Here is a 21,979-nt window from a genome sequence, read left to right as displayed (position 1 = left end):
ACCCAGGTGGGCCCATGACTCATTTTGAGAAATACTGCCCTAGGCTACCTTTACATTGCACCATTATAATGTCTGACAATATCTATTTTCCATAAACACATTAGATGTTAATTGTATTGCTCTCCTTTCATTATTTATTTATGGGATTCTCTATCAGCCATTTCATTATTTTGCTTAGGATCTATATCAGGTTGACCAGCCTATAATTACTCAGGTCATCCCAGGTATTATTTTTAATAATCTCACAATATTAGCTTTCTTCACATACCTTAAAGTTTAAATGTAGTAGGAGCCAGGCATTAAGGCAGCCCAGTTCCTACTACATTTAACGAGAGAGGCAGAGCAGGGTTAGGTCCTGGACCAGCACAAACTGGGACAGATCCAGGACCACTGCAGCTCTGCATTTTAAGTGTAGTAAGAGCCAGGTGGCAAGCCTGATACAGAGGCAGCAAGGGAGGCGGGGAAATGAGTAGTTGAGTAGTCAACTCTACTACCTGATAAGCTTAGTCTTACCAGGTAGCTAGCTATTCGCTTACATCCCTACTTGAAGGAAGGGATGGAATGGTGATGGGGTGAGTGAGGGCAGAGCAGATGCGGGGTGGAGGCTTAAGGGAATGGATAGAGAAGGATCTTGGCTGGGGGCAGAGGAAGGAATCAAGCTCCCCACCACCTAGAAGGGTAGTTGGCCCCTATGATCATGTCCATCTAATAATGCACTAATAGTATTGTTTGGATTCCTTTTCTTGGTAATATACTTAACTCCTTCCTGTTGTCCTTGTCTTTATTGGCCATAGATTTTACATTGTATCCTTTTGCTTCCCTTATCAGTTTTGGACATTTACTAGCACCCAATTTATATTAATTGCTATCAACCTTTTTTTCTCATGTATTTTTCTTTTATAGCTGCTTTCACTCCCCCTTCCCCCAAGTTAGGTTGGATTTTTAATTGGTATAATCTTCTTTCATGATTGTGTCTTTTGGGCATCTATAGAACATTCTTAAACAGATCCCAATTATCATTCTCAATTTTAAATTTAAATTCCTTCTTCCACCTGATTTGGCAAATAATTGTTTTAGTTTTGTAAAATTGGCCCTTTTTAATCATCACATTTAACTATATGTTTCTTTTGGACTTTGTTTGCACATTACAAATGTAGTCGAGTCATGATAACTTGTATATAAGCACCCACTAATTATTAGTTCTGTGATCAATTGCTCTTTATCTGTCAGAGTGAGGTTTAATATAGCATTCCCTCTCCCCCTCTTCCCCTCCTTCCCCCTCCACATACACACATATTAGATGCAGCCCTTTTTCAGTTAGGAAACTGTTTATAAATTCCAAGGATATTTTAAACAAAATACAGGACTATGTAGCACTTTAAAGACTAACAAGATGGTTTATTAGATGATGAGCTTTCGTGGGCCAGACCCACTTCCTCAGATCAAATAGTGGAAGAAAATCAGCACAACCATATATACCAAAGGATACAACTAAAAAAAAATGAACACATATGAAAAGGACAAATCACATTTCAGAACAGAGGATGGATGCGGGGGTGGAGGGGAAGGAAGGTAAATGCCTGTGAGTTAATGATATTAGAGGTGGGGAAGGGGAGATGTCTGTGAGTTAATGGTATTAGAGGTGATAATTGGGGACGCTATATTTGTAATGGGTAAGGTAGTTGGGGTCTTTGTTCAGCCCCCTGCGGAGAGTGTCGAATTTCAGCATGAATGCCAGTTCAGAGGATTCCCTTTCAAGTGCAGATTTGAATGTCTTCTGAAGTAGGATGCATGTGATTAGGTCATTGTCCTTTCTGGTTGAAATGGCAAGAAACTGTTTTTTCTTTGTGATCCTGTCTAATGTCTGTTTTGTGGGCATTGATTCTTTGGCGAAGTGTCTGAGACGTTTGTCCAATGTACATAGCAGACGGACACTTTCGGCACATGATAGCATAGATTATATTTCTGGATGCGCAGGAATATGTATTCTTGATCTTATAACTAACTTTGTTAGGCCCAATAATGGTGTCAGCAGAGTGAATATGTGGACAAAGCTGGCAACGGGGTCCCTTTCAGTCATGCATCTTGAGATGTGCTGGTAGATATCATAATTCCAATGGCTGGAGCACGTTTGGAACTAGATTGCCTCCTCTCCCCCAAACCACTGATGAGGTCCAGCATGGCTCCAAAAAGGGAATCTGCTGGTGCTGAAAAGACCTGCTAAGAACTCCCCACACATTAAGTAAACAGGAAGGGGACTTTCTAATTTCAAAAAAAGAGCAGATCTGAGGGCTGGTCATCTGAGAGCAGGGCAGCAGAGTTCAAAAGATGACCAGAGAGGCAAAAACATGCATTGTGAGAAGGATGCCAGAGGCTGGTCACAATGCAGTACTGCACCACGGTATCCGCACTGGGTCCCCAACACTTTATCCAGAGTGCACCTAAAGCTATTCTTCTCTCATTAATTGCGGAAGTAGAGTACAATAAGTACCTTGCCAGTGTGGACCCCTCAAACGTTATAGTGCCGGGTGCTGATTTACTGCACAGTAACTTGCCAATGTAGACTTGATATAGCCCACAATATCTAGCACAAAATACTGTATCATTTATATTGAACTATGTAATAGACTCAGAACGGTAGCCATGTTATTCTGTAAGGCTACGTCTAGACTACAAGCCTCTTTCGTAAGAGAGCGTCTAGACTACGAGCAGATTTTTTGAAAAAGCGAGCCACTTTTTTGAAGGAGAGTCTAGATGCTCTCTTTCAAAAAAGCACAGTTTGCACTCAATAGCACCTTTTTTCAAAAGAATACTTTTGAAAGAGTACTTTCGAAAAAAGGCGTTATTCCTCGTAGAATGAGGTTTACCACGATTGAAAAAAATGCCGCATTCTTTTGATTTACTTTTGAAAGAACGTGGCTGTAGTCTAGAAGCAGGTGAAGTTTTTTTTAAAAATAGACTACTTTTTTCGAAAAAAACCTGTCGTCTAGCCACACCCTAACTTTAAAAACAACGAGCAGTCCTGTGGCACCTTAGAGACTAACAAATATATTAGGTCATGAGCTTTCATGGGTAAAACCTACTTACTTGAATGAGTTGGAGTGGAAATTACAGAATCTAGGGTATATCTAACCACAAAGCAGTTAACCGTCAATTTTAGGACTAATGTTAATGAAATTAATGTGATATATGCCATCAAGTGCCAGCAATGTCCCTCTGCCATGTATATTGGCCAAACTGGACAGTCTCTGAGACCAAGGATAAATGAACACAAATCAGATATCAGGAATGGTAACACACATAAATCTGTAGAACATTTTAACCTCCCTGGAAATTCAGTAATGGATTTAAAAGTAGCCATTTTTCTACAAAAGAATTTTATCACCCAATTACACAGGGAGACAGCTGAACTGGAGTTCATTTACAAGTTCAATACTATCAACTTGGGCTTGAATAAAGATATTAACTGATTAATGCACTACAAAGGCAATTTCATCCACCTTTCATATTTGCATTTACACATCAAATGCTATGAGTGGAACACATCCAGCCTGACTTCATTGACTTCGTTAACACTGGTCCTACAATTGATAGGTAACTGATTTTATTTTTATATATACTCTGGACTCTGTAATTTCCACTCCAATACACCTTAGTAAGTAGGTTTTACACACCAAAACTCATGACCAAATATATTTATTAGTCTCGAAGGTGCCACAGAACTGCTCATTGTTTTTATGTAATAGGTGCTAATATTTTACTAGAGTGGTTTTGCACTGAAAAGTGATTATGTAGAAATGGTGGTGTAGCCAAGTTGTCTCCAAGATACGTGGAGAGACAAGATATGTTGCATAATATCTTTTATTTGACCAATTTCCAGTGAGAGAAATATTCATTAGCTCTATGTAAATCAAAAGCATCATTCTCTCACCAGCAGATGTTGGTCCAATAAAATATATTACTTCACCCATCTTGTTCACTACATAGAAATAACAGATCTCAGAATGATGCAACCATACAAAAGCAGAACCCAGCAGAGAAGCCGCTGCACTCTTACCTCACTCTGCAGCAGAAACCCCTGGGCAGGGTAACCCCCCCACCACAATTGACCCTCACTCTCTGGCAGAAGTGCTGAGAGGACATGACAGGAGAAGCCCCAGAACCCAACCATGGTCCCCCACAGAAGCACAGGGAGTGGCAGAGGGAACCTAGCATCTAGACCCCACAGAGTAGTCCAAGGACTGAAGAAGCTCTCGTTCCCTGCTATACATCCAGCTGGGGCACAGGAACAGACCTTCCCTAGTTTTGGGGCCGCAGTGGGGGAGGTGGATGCAGAAAGGAGAAGGGGTTGCAGAGCTGACGGGAGAGTGGAATGGGGGAGGAACCCTGGGTGGAACAGAGGCAGGCTCAGCCCTGGAGAAAAGGCAGAGCCATGGGCAGAGCCAGAGGCAGAAGGGGCAGAACAAGTGTGGTGCTGCAGGCAGAAAAGCTGAGGAGGGACTTATTCTGCTCCGAGGAGAAAAGTACAGCAAAGACAAGATATTTTGTTGCTCTGTAATCTTTGCAGCATTTGATTTTATTGAGAGTTGTGATTTTTTGTTTTGTTTGTTTGTTTGTTTTTGTAAAGTAATTTAAATGTAGGAGGAAAATTCATTCCTTTTAAATCTTTTTCTGGGGGAGTGAATTTGGCAGCAGCATTAATAACCTCCAGAACCAAGTTGGCATGAAAATTCAACAGTGATAAATGGATCTCAATACACCACAGTCAACTTAGAAGTGATCTTGGATCTGTGAATTCAGGAAAATTTGGGAGTGTAAAAATAAATTATTTGATTAGCTAAAGGTGATTCTGGACTGAAACCATTTCTCTCCATGCTGTTGAAGAGAGAAATACAGAAACATGTGATGTGGTCACTTCCTTTTTATCTCCACTGTGCTACTAGTTAGTGACTATGTTTTCTACACTTTATGTTGCTAAGGAAGGTTTTATTTTATTCACTTCCCTCCTTGAGATGACCTCTACCAGGTGATTCAAGATAAAACTACAACTTGGCCTGTTTGCTTTAAGATTTTGCGTGTTAGCTATCACATTGTACAATTGCTCCTGTTTTTTCTAGAGTAGATATGCATGATAACAGTGAGTTTGTGTTCTTCCTTATCACAAAGTAAACAAAAAAAAGTCACAGTAAGTGATTAAAAAATGCAGATGTTTCAGTTTTGTAAGTTATGCTAATATCATAATCATTTTAACCCCAAAAAACCCAAAGTGGCATGTGTCAGTCTGTGTGTCTGTTGTGTAAGTGATTGATTGTCTTGCATTGATGATTTGGCCAAATCAAGCATATCAGCCAGCTTATAGCCTCAGTGGATAAATAGCCTTACACTGTCTAATCTTTTACATTATCAAAGAAATAGTAGTACAGTAGCTACAGCTATCTGCTAAAGCAGAACACTTTACCAGTCTTTCAGTAGAATATTTCATCTATCAGGTCTGTCACTTATCTTCTGTTTTGAGAAAAACAACAAATTTTGCTATTTTCTATGTAGAATTCAGGCTAAATCATCACTCATCCAATAGTATTTCACATTCAATTTTTAAAAATAATAAAAAGCCATGAAAGATTCCTGGACGTGATAACATCTGCATAGGTGAATGGCATAGAGTTTTATTTCTTGCTAACAAACATCACTTGGTGGACATCAAACATCATTTTCTAGCAAACAGCATGGCAAAGGGACACATGTCAAAAGATTTTTGATTGCATTTAAAATTTTTACAAGTTCATAATGTAAATATAACTAAAACATGGACTTCTGAGGTCTCTAGTGCATCTACCCAAACCAGCTGGATGTACAGTATTGTGATAACCTCTCTCTTTCATCCAAATTACTTTTTGTGGCATTTATTTCTTTTTCTCATACTAGTACCAAGTTATTTGTCTATATATTTAGTTAGCATCCAGCTAGACTAAGCTCTACAACATTAAATCCTGTGCAAATCTTCTGAAACACTATTGGTCCTAGAGTTCTGAGTGGTTGCAGGGAGGGAACTACAGCTCTGTACTTCTGGAAAGGGTGGGGCCTCAGGCAGAAGGGGCTGGGCTGGGACGGACAGCCAGCCCTTCAAGTGCCACCCAGATGGCCCAGCATTTCCCCCAACTAGTCCTCAGAGCTGGTCAGAGTATGTGTTGTGGGTTCTGGAGCACAATGAGTGATGCTCCAGCAGCAATTCTACAGTACCCTCCAGGAGCCCTGGGCCCTTTAGAATCATTGAACCCTGGGGCAGTTACATCCTTCGCCCCCTACTGTCAGCGGGCCTGACTTTGGCATGGTTATCACCATACACAAGACACTATGTCTTGGGTCAGCTGACATCCACTGAAAATCAGATTCCAGTTAATGTTAAATTAATTATCTCTGTGCCCAACTTGAGTTTACATTACAGTACTTCATAATATATTGCTCTTTTAAAGCCCTGTCTTGCGTAGCATCAGTTGTACATATGAGTCCCTTCAGTTCCTTTTGATATCAGTGGAAGCTGAGTGTATCTTACTTACAAAAAAAGGTCTGTATAGGATCCTACAACTGAGGTGTATGGGTGTCTTAAATGTACATATTGGTTCGTGTTTACAAATTTTATTTCACTAGGCCAATTAATCATATACAAAAACTACAATTATTTCACCCTGTTTAGGGTTACTTTGATAAATGATCAAGGTGCTCAGAATATTGCATCTGCTTCTTAAGGATACGTTCCATGATGCTTTGTTATTATTGTAATGGGTACATGGTGCACCTGTAACAAAAGTGGTTAAAAAATAAAAATAAAATGGGGGATTTGCAATGTCCCTGAGAAGTTACACTTAAAGCAAGAACCAGAAACACAATATATTAGCACAGGATAGAATGGAAGTTAGAAATCAGTTAGTAGCTCACAACAGAGTCTTTATTTTTGACAGAGATAGGAAGCACCTGCGGGTGCTATGGTTCTTAATAATAGGGGTCAGAGAGTGACTTCTTTGAGTTAGGTTTAACCTACAATGAAACAGGAAATCTTGAGAGAACAAATTAAACTCTCTTTTTCTGACGCCATTTTTTCCTAACTGGAAAAAAGTGGCTTTTGTCTATTTCCTTGACTATGCTTTTATTAGGCTATACGAGTTCACGGATCATTTTAATTTGTTTGCATGTTTTTTTCTCTCCATGGATATATAGGCTGAAACTGAAATTTCTTTTCCTTAGGTTAGGCATAAAGTGAGCAGAGTTTATAGCTCTCTGCAGCTTGACAATATCACTATCTTGGATTGTATGTCCCAGCGTAATCAATTAGACACATGCTGGACTGTTGCTGGATTCCTTCCTAGGGTAATCAGATAGCAAATGTGAAAAATCAGGACAGAGGATGGGGGTAATAGGCACATAAGGCAAAGCCCCCAATATCAGGACTATCCTTATAAAATTGGGACATCTGGTTACCATATTCACCCTTCCCCCACCTCCCGCCAGCATTCTGAGGGGCAGTAGAGCTGTTCTATGGCCATTACTACAACTGAAAGTCTGCAGTAGCCTCTGAGGAATGGTTGGTAGATAGGGTTTCCAGATGGTTTCACAAAAAATAACTAACCCCCTCAAAAATTCTGTTGAACAAAAAAAAAAAAAAAAAGCCGCATGAAAATTTGGGGGGACCAGGGCCAAAATGCAGCCAGGCCATTTTCCCCCTCCCTCCACCCCAGCATGTCCCAAGTGGCCTTACGTTGGGCGCTCGAGCCAGGCCTCAGAAAAAACAAACGTCCAGTATTCTCTGAATTTTTTTGCAGGACAGAAGGCACAAATACCGGGCTCTCCGGTTCAATACCAGACACCTGGTAATCCTACTGGTCGAACATTCTGGAGCTATTTTCAAGCCTCATCACACCAACCTGGGAGCCATCTTTGGTGACAGAACGAAAGGGAAGAGCATACCAAACCCCATTCAAAGGTGCACCTGGCACATCTGCCTCTTCACCAGGCAGTAGCTCTAAGGCAAAGGTTATTAGAGCCTTACCAACAGAAAGATGCCCAGGGGCTTAGAGCTGGGTGCCAGAGATCACTTTAAATTTTTTAATGAAATGGCAAGATTGACTCAGTGATATCAACTTCCAGCTACTCTCACATTTATGCAATACCTCTCCTCCTGCCATATATAAATAGATGCAAATGAAGTAAATTTGGTTTACTAATGCAGAGAATCACCACAAGCTCCTGGATGCCATAAAAATAGTGCACAATGAAGTGGAGGAAAACTGTGAGCTGTGTTTTTTAGTCTCCATCCTTGAGTTGTTAAATTGCAGTGATGCTCAGAAGCTATGTGGAATGAATTCTGCATTAGGGGTGTTAAATTGCAGTTAATAGCTAATTGAGTAGTCAATAGAATTTCCATCGACTACTCAATTAGTTGATATGGGAGAGAAGCTCGCTACCCATGCTGTGGCTTTGCAGTTTAAATGTAGTAGGAGCCAGGACTAAGCAGTCCCGGGCTCACGCTGGCCCTGGGAACTAACTCTGCTGCTGCTCTGCATTTTAAATGTAGTAAGAGCCTCCAGGTTCTTACTACGTTTAAAATGCAAAGCCTCAGCATCCCGGAGCCGGTGCGAACTGGGACTGCTTAGTCCCAGCTTGCAATGTCCATGGAAGCTACTCCCACTGCGGCTCTGCATTTTAAATGTAGTAAGAGTCTACTGGCCTCTAAAATGCAGAACCGCAGTGGGGTTAGCTCCCAGGGTGAGCACGAACCAAGACGACTTAGTCATGCCAGCTCTGGGATGCTGTATCTCTGCCCCCTCCTGCCCTGCCCTGCACCGTGGAGACACGCACAGGGGCAGCAATATGGGGGAAAGCAATTAGTTGACTTGACTACCCAATAAGCATATGTTTTATTGGGTGGTCGATTACTCCCTTACATCCCTATTCTGCGCTGATTTATAACCCCATACAACTTGAGTGGCTTCAGCAGCTTTGAATGGGGGATGAGCCAGCTCATAGAACCCCCTTCACTTTTCAGAATTTGTGATGATTCCAGACTTTTTTGAAAAATAACATTAATTTAAGGGTTTCCCTTCAAATATATAAAATCCAACTGGGAGGAGCTAAACATGTGACGGTTTCCCCCCTCCATGCTTTAGGAAATTGACTTATGGGTAAAAATATGCATAACTGAAAGATGCTTTGGACAAAATACCTCATGTAACCTATCAATTTTAATCTTCATGTAAACCTTTCAATCCTCTAGATCTGTATAAACTTATTTTGGTGTATGCATTGCTCTTGTATGTAAAGTAAGAGATAAGGTGTAGGGAATGGTTTATGGTTTTTAATATGCTAATGAAAACCATCAAGTGTGTTTACAATGCTCAGACATTTCAGTGTCTGGCTGATCACCTGCAAACAACCTCCTTTGTGCTTTTCATGTAAATAGTGGTTGGTTTTAGGAAGACATATAACCTCCCTAACTGGTGGGGTCTTGCCAACTAATTTTCCATTGAAAGTAGGAGAGAGAAAAAGAAGTTCCCACCCAAAGTAGATTCTATAAAACAATGGGAAACTAGCTGTCACTTTGTCTTTGCCTGGCATGACACACCCAAGGGAATAACCAGAGACCCCAGGTAAAAAAAAATTCCCTCGCTTGGAGTTTTAGCTGAAATAGAAGTGTTAGGGTAAGTTTGCAATAAGCTTTAGTGTGTTATAACTAACTATTCATGTTCTTTTATTTTAAATGTGTAATTTACTTTGTTTTCACTTGCAATCACTTAAATCCTACTGTTGGTACTTGATAGTATTTTTAAAGTAATTTTATTAAGCCCAGTGTAAATAATTGTTACCCAGGGAAGCCATCAGAGTGTACATCTTCCTTTCACTGTAAAAGGGGGGCTTGCCTGAAGAGTTTATTTGAGGTTCTGATTCCATTTTGGAGGTTGGTTTCCTGGATGTTGTGCCTGAGACTACATTCTCCTCAGACCTGAAGTAGGGATGTGAATGACTAGTTGACTATCCGATAAGCAAATCTTTAGTGGACTAGTCACGTCTCCCCCTCCCCCCCTTTGCTGCCTTTATCAGAAAGAGACATCAAGTGGAGGGGAGAGCAGAGGGAGTGCTTCAAAATGGCAGCACTGCGTGGAGCCTGGGGCTCTGAAATGCTGTGTGCAGGCAGGGGCCAGCTGGGAGTCTGTATCTGTTGTTTCAAAGCAGCAGCACCTGGTGGAGCCCAGGGTCAGCGGGGGACTCCCCCGCAGACTGTGGCCTCCATACAGTGCTGCCACTTTGAAACACCACAAGGAGCACACGTCCAGCGGGGGACTGCTTGAGTCCACCACTAGCCCTATGTTCTCTGCAGCGCTTTCACTTTTGAAGTATAGCAACAGCACTGGGACCGTTGCTACGCTTCAAAGGTGGAAGAGCTCTTATTGATGAATCAAATAGTTGATGCAAATTGCATCGACTATTCGATGAGCCATATCCTTGAAATTTTACATCCCTAACCTGAAGTGATCTAGTATCAGCATTAGTCTTCAGGAAGTCAGAGAGGCAGTTGAGGGGCAGGGTTCATCTCAGTTCTGTGCCTTGGCTGAAGGAGACCAAGAACTCTGCCCCAGCAGAACAAGGTGGTGAGGGGCCCCAGGGAGCAAGGAGGCGAGTGTCAGTGGCTTTATCAGCAAACCAGCAAGCAGCCCCAAAGGGTCTTCTGTGACTGCACCACATCACAATAACTCCACGCAACTCAAGTGGCTTCAGTGGCTTTCTGTGGGGGTTGAGCTAGCTCATAGAATGCCCTCCCCTGATGATTCCAGACTTTGTTGGGAAATAACATTAATTTAAGGGCTTCCCTTCAGATTTCTACTATACTAAATACTTTCAGGATTTTTTCCTACCCCATGTTTTGCAATTTGGGGTAATCATTGTGGCCTCCTATCTGCAGGCATCAGAGGTGGAGAGACAGCTCTCAATGAAGGTCCATACCTTGCAAGAGGACTTCCGGGAGAAGAACTCATCAAGCAGTCAACATATAGTACGTCTGGAAAGTCTCCAGGCTGAGGTGAGTGGCCTTCTCATTGTAGTGGTTGAAGTTTGATATGTCTCTCAAGGTAATCAGTGGTATAATCTTGTGTAATGAACCCCTCTGAACTGGGTAAACAAATCTATCTATGTTAGTTTGTGCCAGCAAGAAAAAAGAAAGACGGTGAAAGGCTAGAAGGAGCTAATTAGTTTAGTTGTTCACCTGTCTTTCTCTTTGTTCACACCATCAGATCCCCTATATGTAAATAGGTGAGTTGTCCCCTGTTTTGAAAATAGCCTAAGTTATTAGGTGGGTGAAGTAATATATTTTATCGGACCAGCTTCTGAATGTGACAGAGACATGCTTATGAGCTTACAGAGAGCTCTTCCCCAGTCACCTAATCCTATCAGGAAGATAGAAAGCAGGGGAAACAGTGAGGTGGAGCTCTTAGGAGCTAAAATGTGGGTATGTTCAGGTTTCCCGAAAGAGAGCTCTGTCTGTGTAAACCCAAAAGCATCTCTCTCAGAAGTTGGTCCAATAAAAGATATTACCTCATCCACTTTGTCTAATATTCTGGGACTGACATAACTATAACAACACTGCAGGTACAAAAGTGTTAGTCACATAAATGCCCTTAAGTTTACCCCATTTACAGTGGTGACTGTCATACCAGCATAGCTATTGTCATGAAAGAATGTTTCAGAAGGAGCATCTCTCTCTCTCTCTCTTCTCCGCCCCCCCTACCTCTCACCAAGAGTTCCAACTCCAGCACAGGTTCTCCTCTTTCTTGATTGCTGCAATAATAGCTCCCCAGCTTGTCTAATAGATAATCCTATCAAAAGGATGGAAAGCAGAAGAAATAGTGTGAGGAATCTTTTTCAGGCAAAATGTGCGTATGTTCCAGTGGGCCATATCCAAACACATACTCCATTTATGAGAAGGGAGCTGTTCTGAATGGCTGAGAAGAAAGCAGAAATTTAGTCCTCCATTTGAGGCATGCATGGAAATGTGAGGCTATCCTTTATTCTTATTTTAGCTCTGAATATCTTGACCAGAGCTAAACATTTTTCTTTTTGTTTTCCTTCTGTGATTTGGGGAAGATGTGAGACTTGAATATGAAGGACTTGGAGTAGAAAAAACCCTGTTGTAAAATCCTACTATTTTTTAATGAATTAAAGTTTTTTTCCTAAATTTCTGTTTCTTTTCCTCTCCTTACCCTCCTTTTCCCCATTTCCCTTCCTTTCCTCTTCCCCTTGGTGTGGAGCAGCAGGTCCTTGAAGTAAGTACAGATGCCTTGATTGAGTTTTGAATGCATGTCCGTTACCATCACCATGCATGCCCCACCTGCTAAGGACCTTCCTGGCTTGCACTTTCAGCCCATTTCCCCCCCTCATACCCTTGTCCTTGTCCAAGGCCTGCAGGAGAGTTGTGGGGTTTTTTACCGTCGTTCACGGGTGGTTCATTACTGAGTTTTATAACAAGTGCTAATGTAAAATGCAGTCTTCTGTTCTGTGTTTCTCTCTGTTGTGTTCCTTGTCTCCATTTCACTGAAGTCATGCTTGTAGGGGAAGAGATTTCTCAGCAATCATTACTCACATATGAATAAATGTAAATATTCAGGATTGATACAATATTCCTTCATCTTTCAAACATTTGATTCCCCCAGAAAATACAGAATTCTTCATTTCTCCAGGATAGCTGAATATCTAGTTAGTCTGTGTCCAGGCACCATCTGTACACTAGGTGCATAATCCTAAACATGGGGCTTGGAAGATAGACAGATAGACAGGTACCCGAGAGACCCTGGAGGAAAGTTAGCAGCTAACATAAGTGTACTGGAAAAGACGTAGAGCAGAGGTTGGGAACCTCAGGCCCTGGGTCTGGATGCAGTCCCCAAGGCTCAGGGCACCTGCAGCATTGGGAAGCCCATGCTGGTGCTCCAGCCCCTGCTGCTGCCCCAACTAAGGGGCTGGAGCACACAAAATCTACTAGCCTGGACCACCCAAGGCCTAATGTGCAAGGGGAATGTGAGGAGTATCTTTCTCCTTCTCAGTCAAGAGCCACATCAGTGAGGGCTTTTTTTTTTTTCTTTTTTGCTTCTCACTTGTGTATAGCCTTTGACTGATTTTTCTGTGTGTCAGTGGCCCCCAGCCAGGGCCGGACTGAGGCATGGGTGAGCTGGGCAGCTTCCCAGGGCACCAACGGATGGGGGGCGCCTGATGGCAGCTGTAAGGGGCGTGTGGCGTCCCTTACAGCTGCCATCAGGCGCCACACGCCCGGCTCCTGCAACTCCAGCCTCGCGACACCAGCCAGCAGTGCTCTTCCCCCCACACCCGTGGGGCCCCTGGGCCAGGCTGGGCAGCACATGTGCTGTGCGCCCCAGGGGCGGGCCCATGCCATGCACCTGGAGGCGGCGCCACATGCCTGGGCCCAGGGCGCCAAAAGTGCTCAGGCCGGCCCTGCCCCCAACCCAAAAAAGGTTTCCCGCTCCTGACCTAGAAAATAGTAAAGCAGGGGAGGAGGAGAATTAAGGGAGAGTCTAGAAGGCAACCATAGAATGGCTAGACCAATATTTGAGTTGGTTTAAGGCATCTGGGGCACGTGTGAACAGGGGCTAGGAATGCATCTGGAACAGTTGGGAGGGCGAGCTGTAGAAAACCAGCAAGTTAATCAAGTAGCTGTAAAGGAAATTTGAAGAGACCTATCAGAGAGGTCTGAAAGGACCCAGAACACTATGGAAGGGGGGCTAAGAGTATGGGTATAGATTGACCTAGGGAACATGAGTTGCTAGACCAAGCCATCTGAGATAGTGTATGAACAGACCAGGAATTATTTGGGACATCAAAGGTCTGTAAGCATAGCTGAAGAACAGCTGATGGTGTAGGATAGGATACAAAATATACCAACAACACACAGGTATCCTGGTGGTAAGCACTGTATAAGAACCTGGATAGACAGCTAGATGGGAAAATGTATTCCTGGTTATATAAAGTGCCCTTTACTGGTACTGATTAAGTCTATATACAGCTTCTTGCTAAGTGAATGTTCTTGGCACATTGTCCTTCATCAACTGCCCTTGTTGCAATGGACCATTGAAAGGCTTGAATCTATTTTAAAACAAGTAATTGTTGGGGGATATCAACTGTTGCACAAAACTATCAGTCTGCTTTTTAAAGCATAAAATTATATCCTGTTGGGGAGTCGTCAAACTAAACATTTAGCAAAGAATAGGGTGCTCAATTGCCATGCTTTCCTGCCTGTTGCCCATAAAGGGCATAGCAAGTCTTGTTATTTCTCTCTCTCTCTCATGCTCTTTCTCTCTCTCTCGCTCTTTCTCTCTTCCCCTTGTCCACCCTCCCCCCCCTAGAAATTCCAGTAAGTGGCCATATACAAATGTAGGGGGATGCCCTTCCTGGACATTCCAACATTTGCTCACACCAGGAACAGAGTAGTAATGAAGCTGAGCTGAGTAACTAGCATCTCACATCTGTGCACGTTTTATTGTCTGAATGAATCCTCCGGGCAGGGATGGGCCATGCTCTTCCTTAGCTCTTAGGAAATTCCAAGGTACACAGTGGCCTCTTCTTCCCCCTTTCCTCCCTCTACATTTGCCTGGCAACGCACATTCCAGCATCTCAGAAGCTGTACTCCCACTCTGCTCCACTGAGTTTTCTTGTGGGAGGCATTTTCTTTCAACCTCCTCCTAAGCTCTGAGTTGCATAAAGAGGCAGTGTTTCTCTCATGCAGGTGCAGACACAGACCCACTCTGGTTCCTGCTGCTTTTTCCAAAGCCTGGGGCATAACACTAGTTCTCTTTCCCTTTCAGATTAAGATGCTTACTGATAGGAAGCAGGAGCTGGAGTGTCGCCTTAGTGCCATGATGGAGGAAAATGATCTGCTTCAGAGCACTGTGGAGGAACTGCAGGAGCGAGTGCTGGTCCTGGAGAGACAAAGCCATGATAAGGATCTGCAGGTGAGGAGAGCAAGAGCGGAGTGGGGGAGGAGGGGAGAGAAATGCTCACATGAGAGAGAAAATGAAATTCTGAAAGCTAAGAAGGGATAAAGAAGGGGTTCTGGGATGGGACCTACAAGAGAAAGAGAATTTGGAGATAGGAGGCCAAGGGAAAGAGTAAAATGACTCTGATGATCACAGAGGAACAACAAAGTGACTAGAGCCTAGAAATGACCTGCAGAGGACAGGAACTCTCACAGAGGAGACTAAAGGAAGAGAAAATACGTGATTAGAACAAGGAGTGAGAACAAGGAAAACAGGTACTTCAATGGAAGCTATGGAGACTGAGGAAGTGGTTCATTTCTGCTGATTTCTTACTTGGGTTGACTCCAATAGGGTACACTATGGGTAATTTGGGTAGAGGATTGTAGCCATTCTCAGATCTCTCATTATTCACAAGTTCCACATAACAGCCCCATGGATTTTTCAGCATCTCTTAGTGAACATTACTCCACGTACAGTTTGAACTAGTTGCTACCTCTGTGTTATATAGTCTGTCTCTGAGTGGAGAGTGATATTTTATTATTTCTTTTCTCAGTTCACCTTATCCACTGCAGATTTGTGGCTATACCACCTATTTTATTCTTTGGCTCCCCATATCCTCTGCCAGTAAGTGGAACAAAAGAATATAGGAATTGATACACAAGAGACTGATAGACCATCTAGCCTGGTACCTGCTGTTAGGCCTTAACTGCTTCTTCAATAGGAGGTGCAAAATCCCTTCTAATGCATCCAGTTAGAACCATGTTTATCCTAGTCAATGAAGGAAATAATTTCTTCCGGAACACAGGGTCAACAGTCCTAGAAACTGAAAGTTTCCTCACTTTGACTCCCACTGTTCCTCAATCCAGGTAGGGAGAGATTTTGTCCAGGGAGTTCAGTCTTCACTGACCCATTTGGTCCTTGGACTCTCTGCCATGAGCTTGCCAGGCTGGGACTAGTTAATGTGAGCTGTGATGGCAGGATTGTAATTTGGATGCCTATCCATGTGGAACTGGACAGACCCACCAATTTACTTTATGCAGTTGAACAGCATTACAATCTGAGAGCTGCTCAATAATCTGCCACCAGCCTGGTCTGGATTTGACCTGGTGATTTAGACAGGAAAGGCTATTTCTGCCATAATTAACACTCCCAGTTGTCAATTTCATCAGCCTCTATAATTTTATTCTAATTATGTAATTTATTCATAGATAAAAGTCTAATCAGAAATTTACTAAGCTCTGTACCTCAGTTTGAGCAAGTAAATTTCATTTCCATTACAGTATTTCTTTTATTCATTTATTTTTCCCCTTCCTAATTTCAGAAAGTGCCCTCTAGTTATCTTGTGGTGAGACAGTGTTAATAGGGACTCCCAACTGCTTTTTTATTGTTATATGGTATTTATAAATATATTCTCTTTTGGAATGCATCTTCTCTCCAAACTACCTATGCCTAGTCTTTTTTCATATTTCCACATCTGGATCTCACCCTCACTACATCATGCCTCTAGCTAATTTTGTTGCCTCCACTGGACCTTTTCTGCTGTCTTTCTTGAGATGAGGGAACCATTGCAGAATGTGGTATCCAAGGAGAGGAATTATTATCTTTTTTTCATACTTCTCTCTATCCCCTACTGTACAAACTAGCATCTTAGCTATTTTGACCACTACTGTACAATAAGCTGTCCACAATGGTGCTTAAATCTTTTTCCTTAGGGGCTATCGCTAATTCAGAATTTACCTGTGTAAACAGATGGATTAAGCTGTTCTTTTTAACATACATTACCTCCTAGACACTTGTCTCAAATGAATTTCTATCTGCCTGTTATTTATGTAGAAAGTGATTGCACCCAGTACTGGTGTACAAAGGTGCCCCTTTACCCCCCCGCCCTCCGTTTTGGTACATCCTTCAATTCAGCTGTGTGGTCCAAGTAAATAGGTTCAGGTCCCACCACGCCCCCTTGTCTCAGGTATGTGGGTGAATTCGGGCCTACCGCCCCTCTTTTCTTCCGGTCTGGGGAATGAGGGGAGGGGGGCCCGGGCCCACCCTCTCTCATGGGACCCAGCCCAGGGCCCTACATAACATAAGAACATAAGAACGGCCGTAATGGGTCAGACCAAAGGTCCATCTAGCCCAGTATCCTGTCTACCGACAGTGACCAGCACCAGGTGCCCCAGAGGGGGTGGACCGAAGACAATGATCAAGCGATTTGTCTCCTGCCATCCCTCTCCAGCCTCTGACGAACAGAGGCCAAGGACACCATTTTATCCCCTGGCTAATAGCCTTTTATGGACCTAGCCTCCATGAATTTATCCAGCTTCTCTTTAAACTCTATTATAGTCCTAGCCTTCACAGCCTCCTCTGGCAAGGAGTTCCACAGGTTGACAACACGCTATGTGAAGAAGAACTTCCTTTTATTAGTTTTAAACCTGCTACCCATTAATTTCATTTGGTGTCCTCTAGTTCTTCTATTATGGGAACTAAGGACATGCTCTAGTAGCATCCTGTCCAGCTGGTGGGATCAATACCTGAAACTCACCAGTCCACTAGCAAGTCCTGAAATGCCCTGCCCTGGGTTGCTTCCTACCACGCCGGACCCAGAGGCGCACCCCTTCCCTTGCTTTCCTCCTCCTTTCCAGCCCTCCTTTCCAGGCTCCCTTTTCATCCTCTCCCGGAGTCTCCCTGCCTGATGTCACCCTCTGACTCCGGGGTCAGGGGCGTTCTACTGCCTGTGACGTAGCCTAGGGCTTCAGATTTCCCCCGGTCTGGCTCCTGCGCCTGTCAGCTGGGCCGCAGCCACCAAGCAGTTTGCGCAGGGGGCCTGTGTCTCCCAGCTCGCCCCCAGGAGCGCATGTGCCACTGTGGAGTACTACAGGGCGGATTGGCCCCAGCCAAACGGGGCAGCTCCAACTCATCACAACCGGGTTTACTGTTTTGACTTTGTACCCGCAGTGTAACAGGAAACCTAATATATTTATTTGAGGAGTGTCCCTGTGGGTGCTCCACTGTAGGTGTCTGAGTTGTTTACTCAGTTCTGCACCCTCTCATTACAGATATGCTCTGATTTAAAAGGCTTGAGGGCATAGGTGATAGTAAGCTGATGCACCACTCCAGCAAGAAGCCAGCTGGCTGGGGCACTCGGCTGCAGAGGGAGAGGTGGCACACTCCCAGCCTGGCTCCTGGGGCTTCCTGCAGGCTGCCACATTAAGCAGCAGGCAGACAAGTTAAAGGAGGTGGCTGAGGACATGGCCACCTGTTCGGGACTGCCCCAGATCTGAGCCCCCTCCCCTATGCACAATTTCAACAGGGTGGAAGGCAGAAGGAAGGTTGCCGCTACACATACCAGAGAAAGTGTACAGCCTGCATGCATTCCTCCTCTGACCCTCCTCTGGATGGCAGGGAGGGAGAGGAATGCATGCAGGCTGTGCACTTTCCCCACATTCACTGAGAGGGAAAGGGGAAGAAGAGAAGCAGTAACCCAGTATGTGCATCTGAAGCATACACACCCCACATCCTCCTGAAATATCACCCATGCCCCCCCCACACTAACCCCTATGCACACCCAGTACTTGGTCCTAAGCCCTCTGCCCAGACTTCTGTATCCCCACATCACCCAGTCCTAGCTCCAGCAGCCCCCACTCTCTGAGCCCCCTGCTCTGAGCTCTGCCTCATACCCTCCAGCCCTGACTCCCACCCCCCAGCTCCTTGCCCTGAGCCTTCCCTCTCCCTTAAGCTCCCATCCTGACTCCTGTTGGCCCCACCCACATCCCTACCCCCTGCCCTGAGTGCCCCCCCCCCCACCCTCCACTTAAATTTCTTATATGTATTGTTTTATCGCACTCCCTGTCCTGAGGCCTCCCTCTTTCTCCTCCCCCCGGGAAATACAGTACAACTCTACCTGAAGGAAACTTAAGTTACTTTCTTCCCTGTGAGGGATATCTGAAACATTCAGATAACCAGAGTTAAAAATTAGTGAAATGATTCTCTGTAAATTATAGACGTAGTAGATATGTTGGGGTTTAAATGATCAGTGTTTAATTATATCTCTGAATCACAAATAGTTGTGTGACTTTTTTAAAAATTCAGTTGTTTCTGTAATATTGAATTACCTTGTTTTTTCTTAATTCTTTCAGGAATTCTTTATAACACATTTTAGGCATAAGTAACCTAGTAATTGTGAGCCTTCAGCATATTTTAGATCCCAGTTCATGTCTGATTCTTTTAAAGTTTTGGTAATAATATTAGACAGTTAAACTTCAGAAAGTAGACAAACCAGCAAAGACTGTTTTTCCCATATGCATGGAAACCTCTTTTCAGGGCTCCCATCAAGGTTCTTCATGAGCTGAGCAATTCATCTTGGTCTCAGTCATATTCACTAGTTTTGTTTTTTCCTTTTATTTCCTTTGGAAGCTGCATCAAAGTCAACTGGAGCTCCAGGAGGTGCGGCTGTCCTATCGGCAACTCCAGGGAAAGGTAGAAGAGCTTAGCGAGGAGAGAAGTCTCCAAAGTTTTAACACAACCAGCACATCCTTGCTATCTGAAATTGAGCAGAGCATGGAGGCAGAAGAGCAAGAACAGGAGAGAGAACAAGTATGATCATCCTTACCCACTGTGAAAGCGTATGAATCTTTGTAAATGTGTACCACATGAATGCACACATGGTGATGTGTAAACATATTCACAGGACATAGCTACAAAGCATAGCAGAGTAGTGCAAATGGCAAAGAATTGCACCACATTCCACAAAGCTGCTACTGATTTCAGTTAAGAAACCCATAGTCCAAACCACACAGTAGTCATCCAAGATTTCTTTTTCATCTGATAGAGCACTGCATTAATACACATGCACATGCTGATGTGAACTTACCTAGGGAAACAGAAGCACACCAATTAGAAGAGAGAGGAAGGACTGCATTGCTAACATATATTGTAAAATTCATTTAAAATCCATGTGTGCGCACACATACACACATAAAAAGAGCAAAAGCCAAACACATCCTGGCTGTTCAGTGAGACAATGTACTCCAATGGACATGGTGCTAGGCTGTATGTTAAGAAATCTGGGTTCTATCTCTGTCTTTTATGCTGCCTCATCATGTATGACTAGGCAAATAAAGTAATCTCTCTGTATCCGTTTCCCTATCAGTGCAATGCAGGTAATAATATTTTGAGACCTCTAGATGAAAAGCACTAGATAAGTAATTGTTGTTTTTCATTAATATTGCATCCAGACTAGGGTACATCAACAAACTTTTGTAGCTAATGACATGGTCACATCCTGGAAGTCTACAAAAAATAGAATCTCATGGGTCCCTAAAATCATGGACTAATATAATGCTGTCTTGTTCCAGCTGAGACTGCAGCTCTGGGAGGCCTATTGCCAAATCAGATATCTCTGTTCTCATCTCAGAGGAAATGACAGCGCGGACTCTGCAGTCTCCACAGACTCCTCCATGGATGAGTCTTCAGAAACCTCATCAGCCAAAGATGTCCCTGCTGGCAGTCTACGAGCCGGTCTCAATGAGCTGAAGAGACTGATTCAAAGTGTTCTGGATGGTCCAGACTCCACGGTAAGGAGTTGGACACATAGCAAGGTGTTCAGTATCAGTGCTGGCGCTAGGCAAGGAAGTGTCTGGTATGGCTGGGTTATTTTAAACCCTTAATTCTGTGGGTTTTCAGAATTCTTTCATGGCCTTGAAGATTGGACATCAGGTTATGCAACCCGTTTCCAATTATCTCAGATATCACAAGCAGTCTAGCATTTAGACATGCCAACCCAAGGGATTTAAGCATATGACCTCAGAAGGTATCAAATCTCTGTTTAGATACTCATTCCGATCTCTCTAGTATGGGAATCACTCTAGGAAACTAATGCAATCAGAGTTTCTTGAAAGAGTTCTAGATATTGTTAGTTTCTGCTATCTTGAAAATATTGCAAACTTTCTAGCGATTTCACTTTCATTTCTGATTAAAACTGCAGTGATATAAAGAGATTGGTGAGAGTGAAAAATCAAAAATCAGGTCCCATATAGAGTGTGGCTAGATACAAAAGATATAAGCCACCAGTGTATATATATATGTGAGAGGGAAAGTTCTACAGCAGCATAGCACCTGCTGTTTGCCTTGGAGTACTGAGGATAGAAGCAGAACTCAGAATGTTAATGGAATTGGTGATTGCATGGAATCATGCTGGAGGATACCTGCAGATCCTCTCTTTGAAGGACTGGGACCACCTCCATGACAGGGTAAAAGTAATGGGGAAATGTTAAGCCTTTAACAAAGACTCAGAATCAATCTTGACCCTCCATTTACTTCATTCTCAAGACCTGTGTGTTTCTACAAGGAAATAGCCATCCTGAGAGCAATTCCATTCTGGAATGGCACATCCAGAAACAAGCCAGCAGACTACGTGTACATGTAAACCTCAGACATGAATGGAATTCCTAACTAACCAGTTACAATATATGTAGGAGTTAGGAGTGAATTGTAAAAGGTAAGCGAGAATACAAGATTGTATTTATTCAGGACAGAATGGAAATAAAGTATGTAGGCCTAAACATGGAAACCTGGTTAGGAATAAGTGTATAAAGAGTTAAATATTAGAACTGGGTTGTATTCAAAGATGAGGGCAGGGGATTATAGAATTGGGAGTGTGTATATATCTTTGTGCTAAGGTAAATAACTGTTGTGTGTCCTTTCTACCCAAGCTTAGAGGCTGGGTGTGTTTATCTTTGCTGTGTATTTGTTACTGGGGGTATTTCTACACTACAGCACTAATTCGAACTAAGCTAATTCGAATTAGCGCATCTAGACTTAAAAACTAGTTCGAATTAGCATTTTGCTAATTCGAACTAGCATGTCCACACTGAGTGGACCCTGAACCGAGGTTAAGGATGGCCGGAAGCAGTGCCGGCAGGGCATCAGAGTAGGACTTAGAGCGTGGAGCTGCTGTCTCA

At 43.3% G+C, this 21,979-nt stretch overlaps 1 protein-coding gene across 2 annotated transcripts in view; it reads left to right on the top strand.

Annotated features, from left to right (window-relative positions):
• The window catches only part of BICDL1 (BICD family like cargo adaptor 1), a 176,988-nt gene that overhangs the window by 128,355 nt on the left and 26,654 nt on the right, over window positions 1-21,979 (top strand). For both annotated transcript variants that reach the window (XM_075898124.1, XM_075898123.1), the window contains 4 exons: window positions 10,952-11,068; window positions 14,856-15,002; window positions 19,434-19,613; window positions 20,375-20,593. In XM_075898124.1, the coding sequence (XP_075754239.1) occupies window positions 10,952-11,068; window positions 14,856-15,002; window positions 19,434-19,613; window positions 20,375-20,593 (663 nt within the window). The remainder of the gene's footprint in view (window positions 1-10,951; window positions 11,069-14,855; window positions 15,003-19,433; window positions 19,614-20,374; window positions 20,594-21,979) is intronic.

Source organism: Pelodiscus sinensis, chromosome 15 (genome assembly GCF_049634645.1).
Source record: "Pelodiscus sinensis isolate JC-2024 chromosome 15, ASM4963464v1, whole genome shotgun sequence".
NCBI classification, from domain to species: domain Eukaryota; kingdom Metazoa; phylum Chordata; order Testudines; family Trionychidae; genus Pelodiscus; species Pelodiscus sinensis.
Note: the sequence above shows the minus strand (reverse complement) of the source record. Positions and strands in the feature narration are given on the sequence as shown.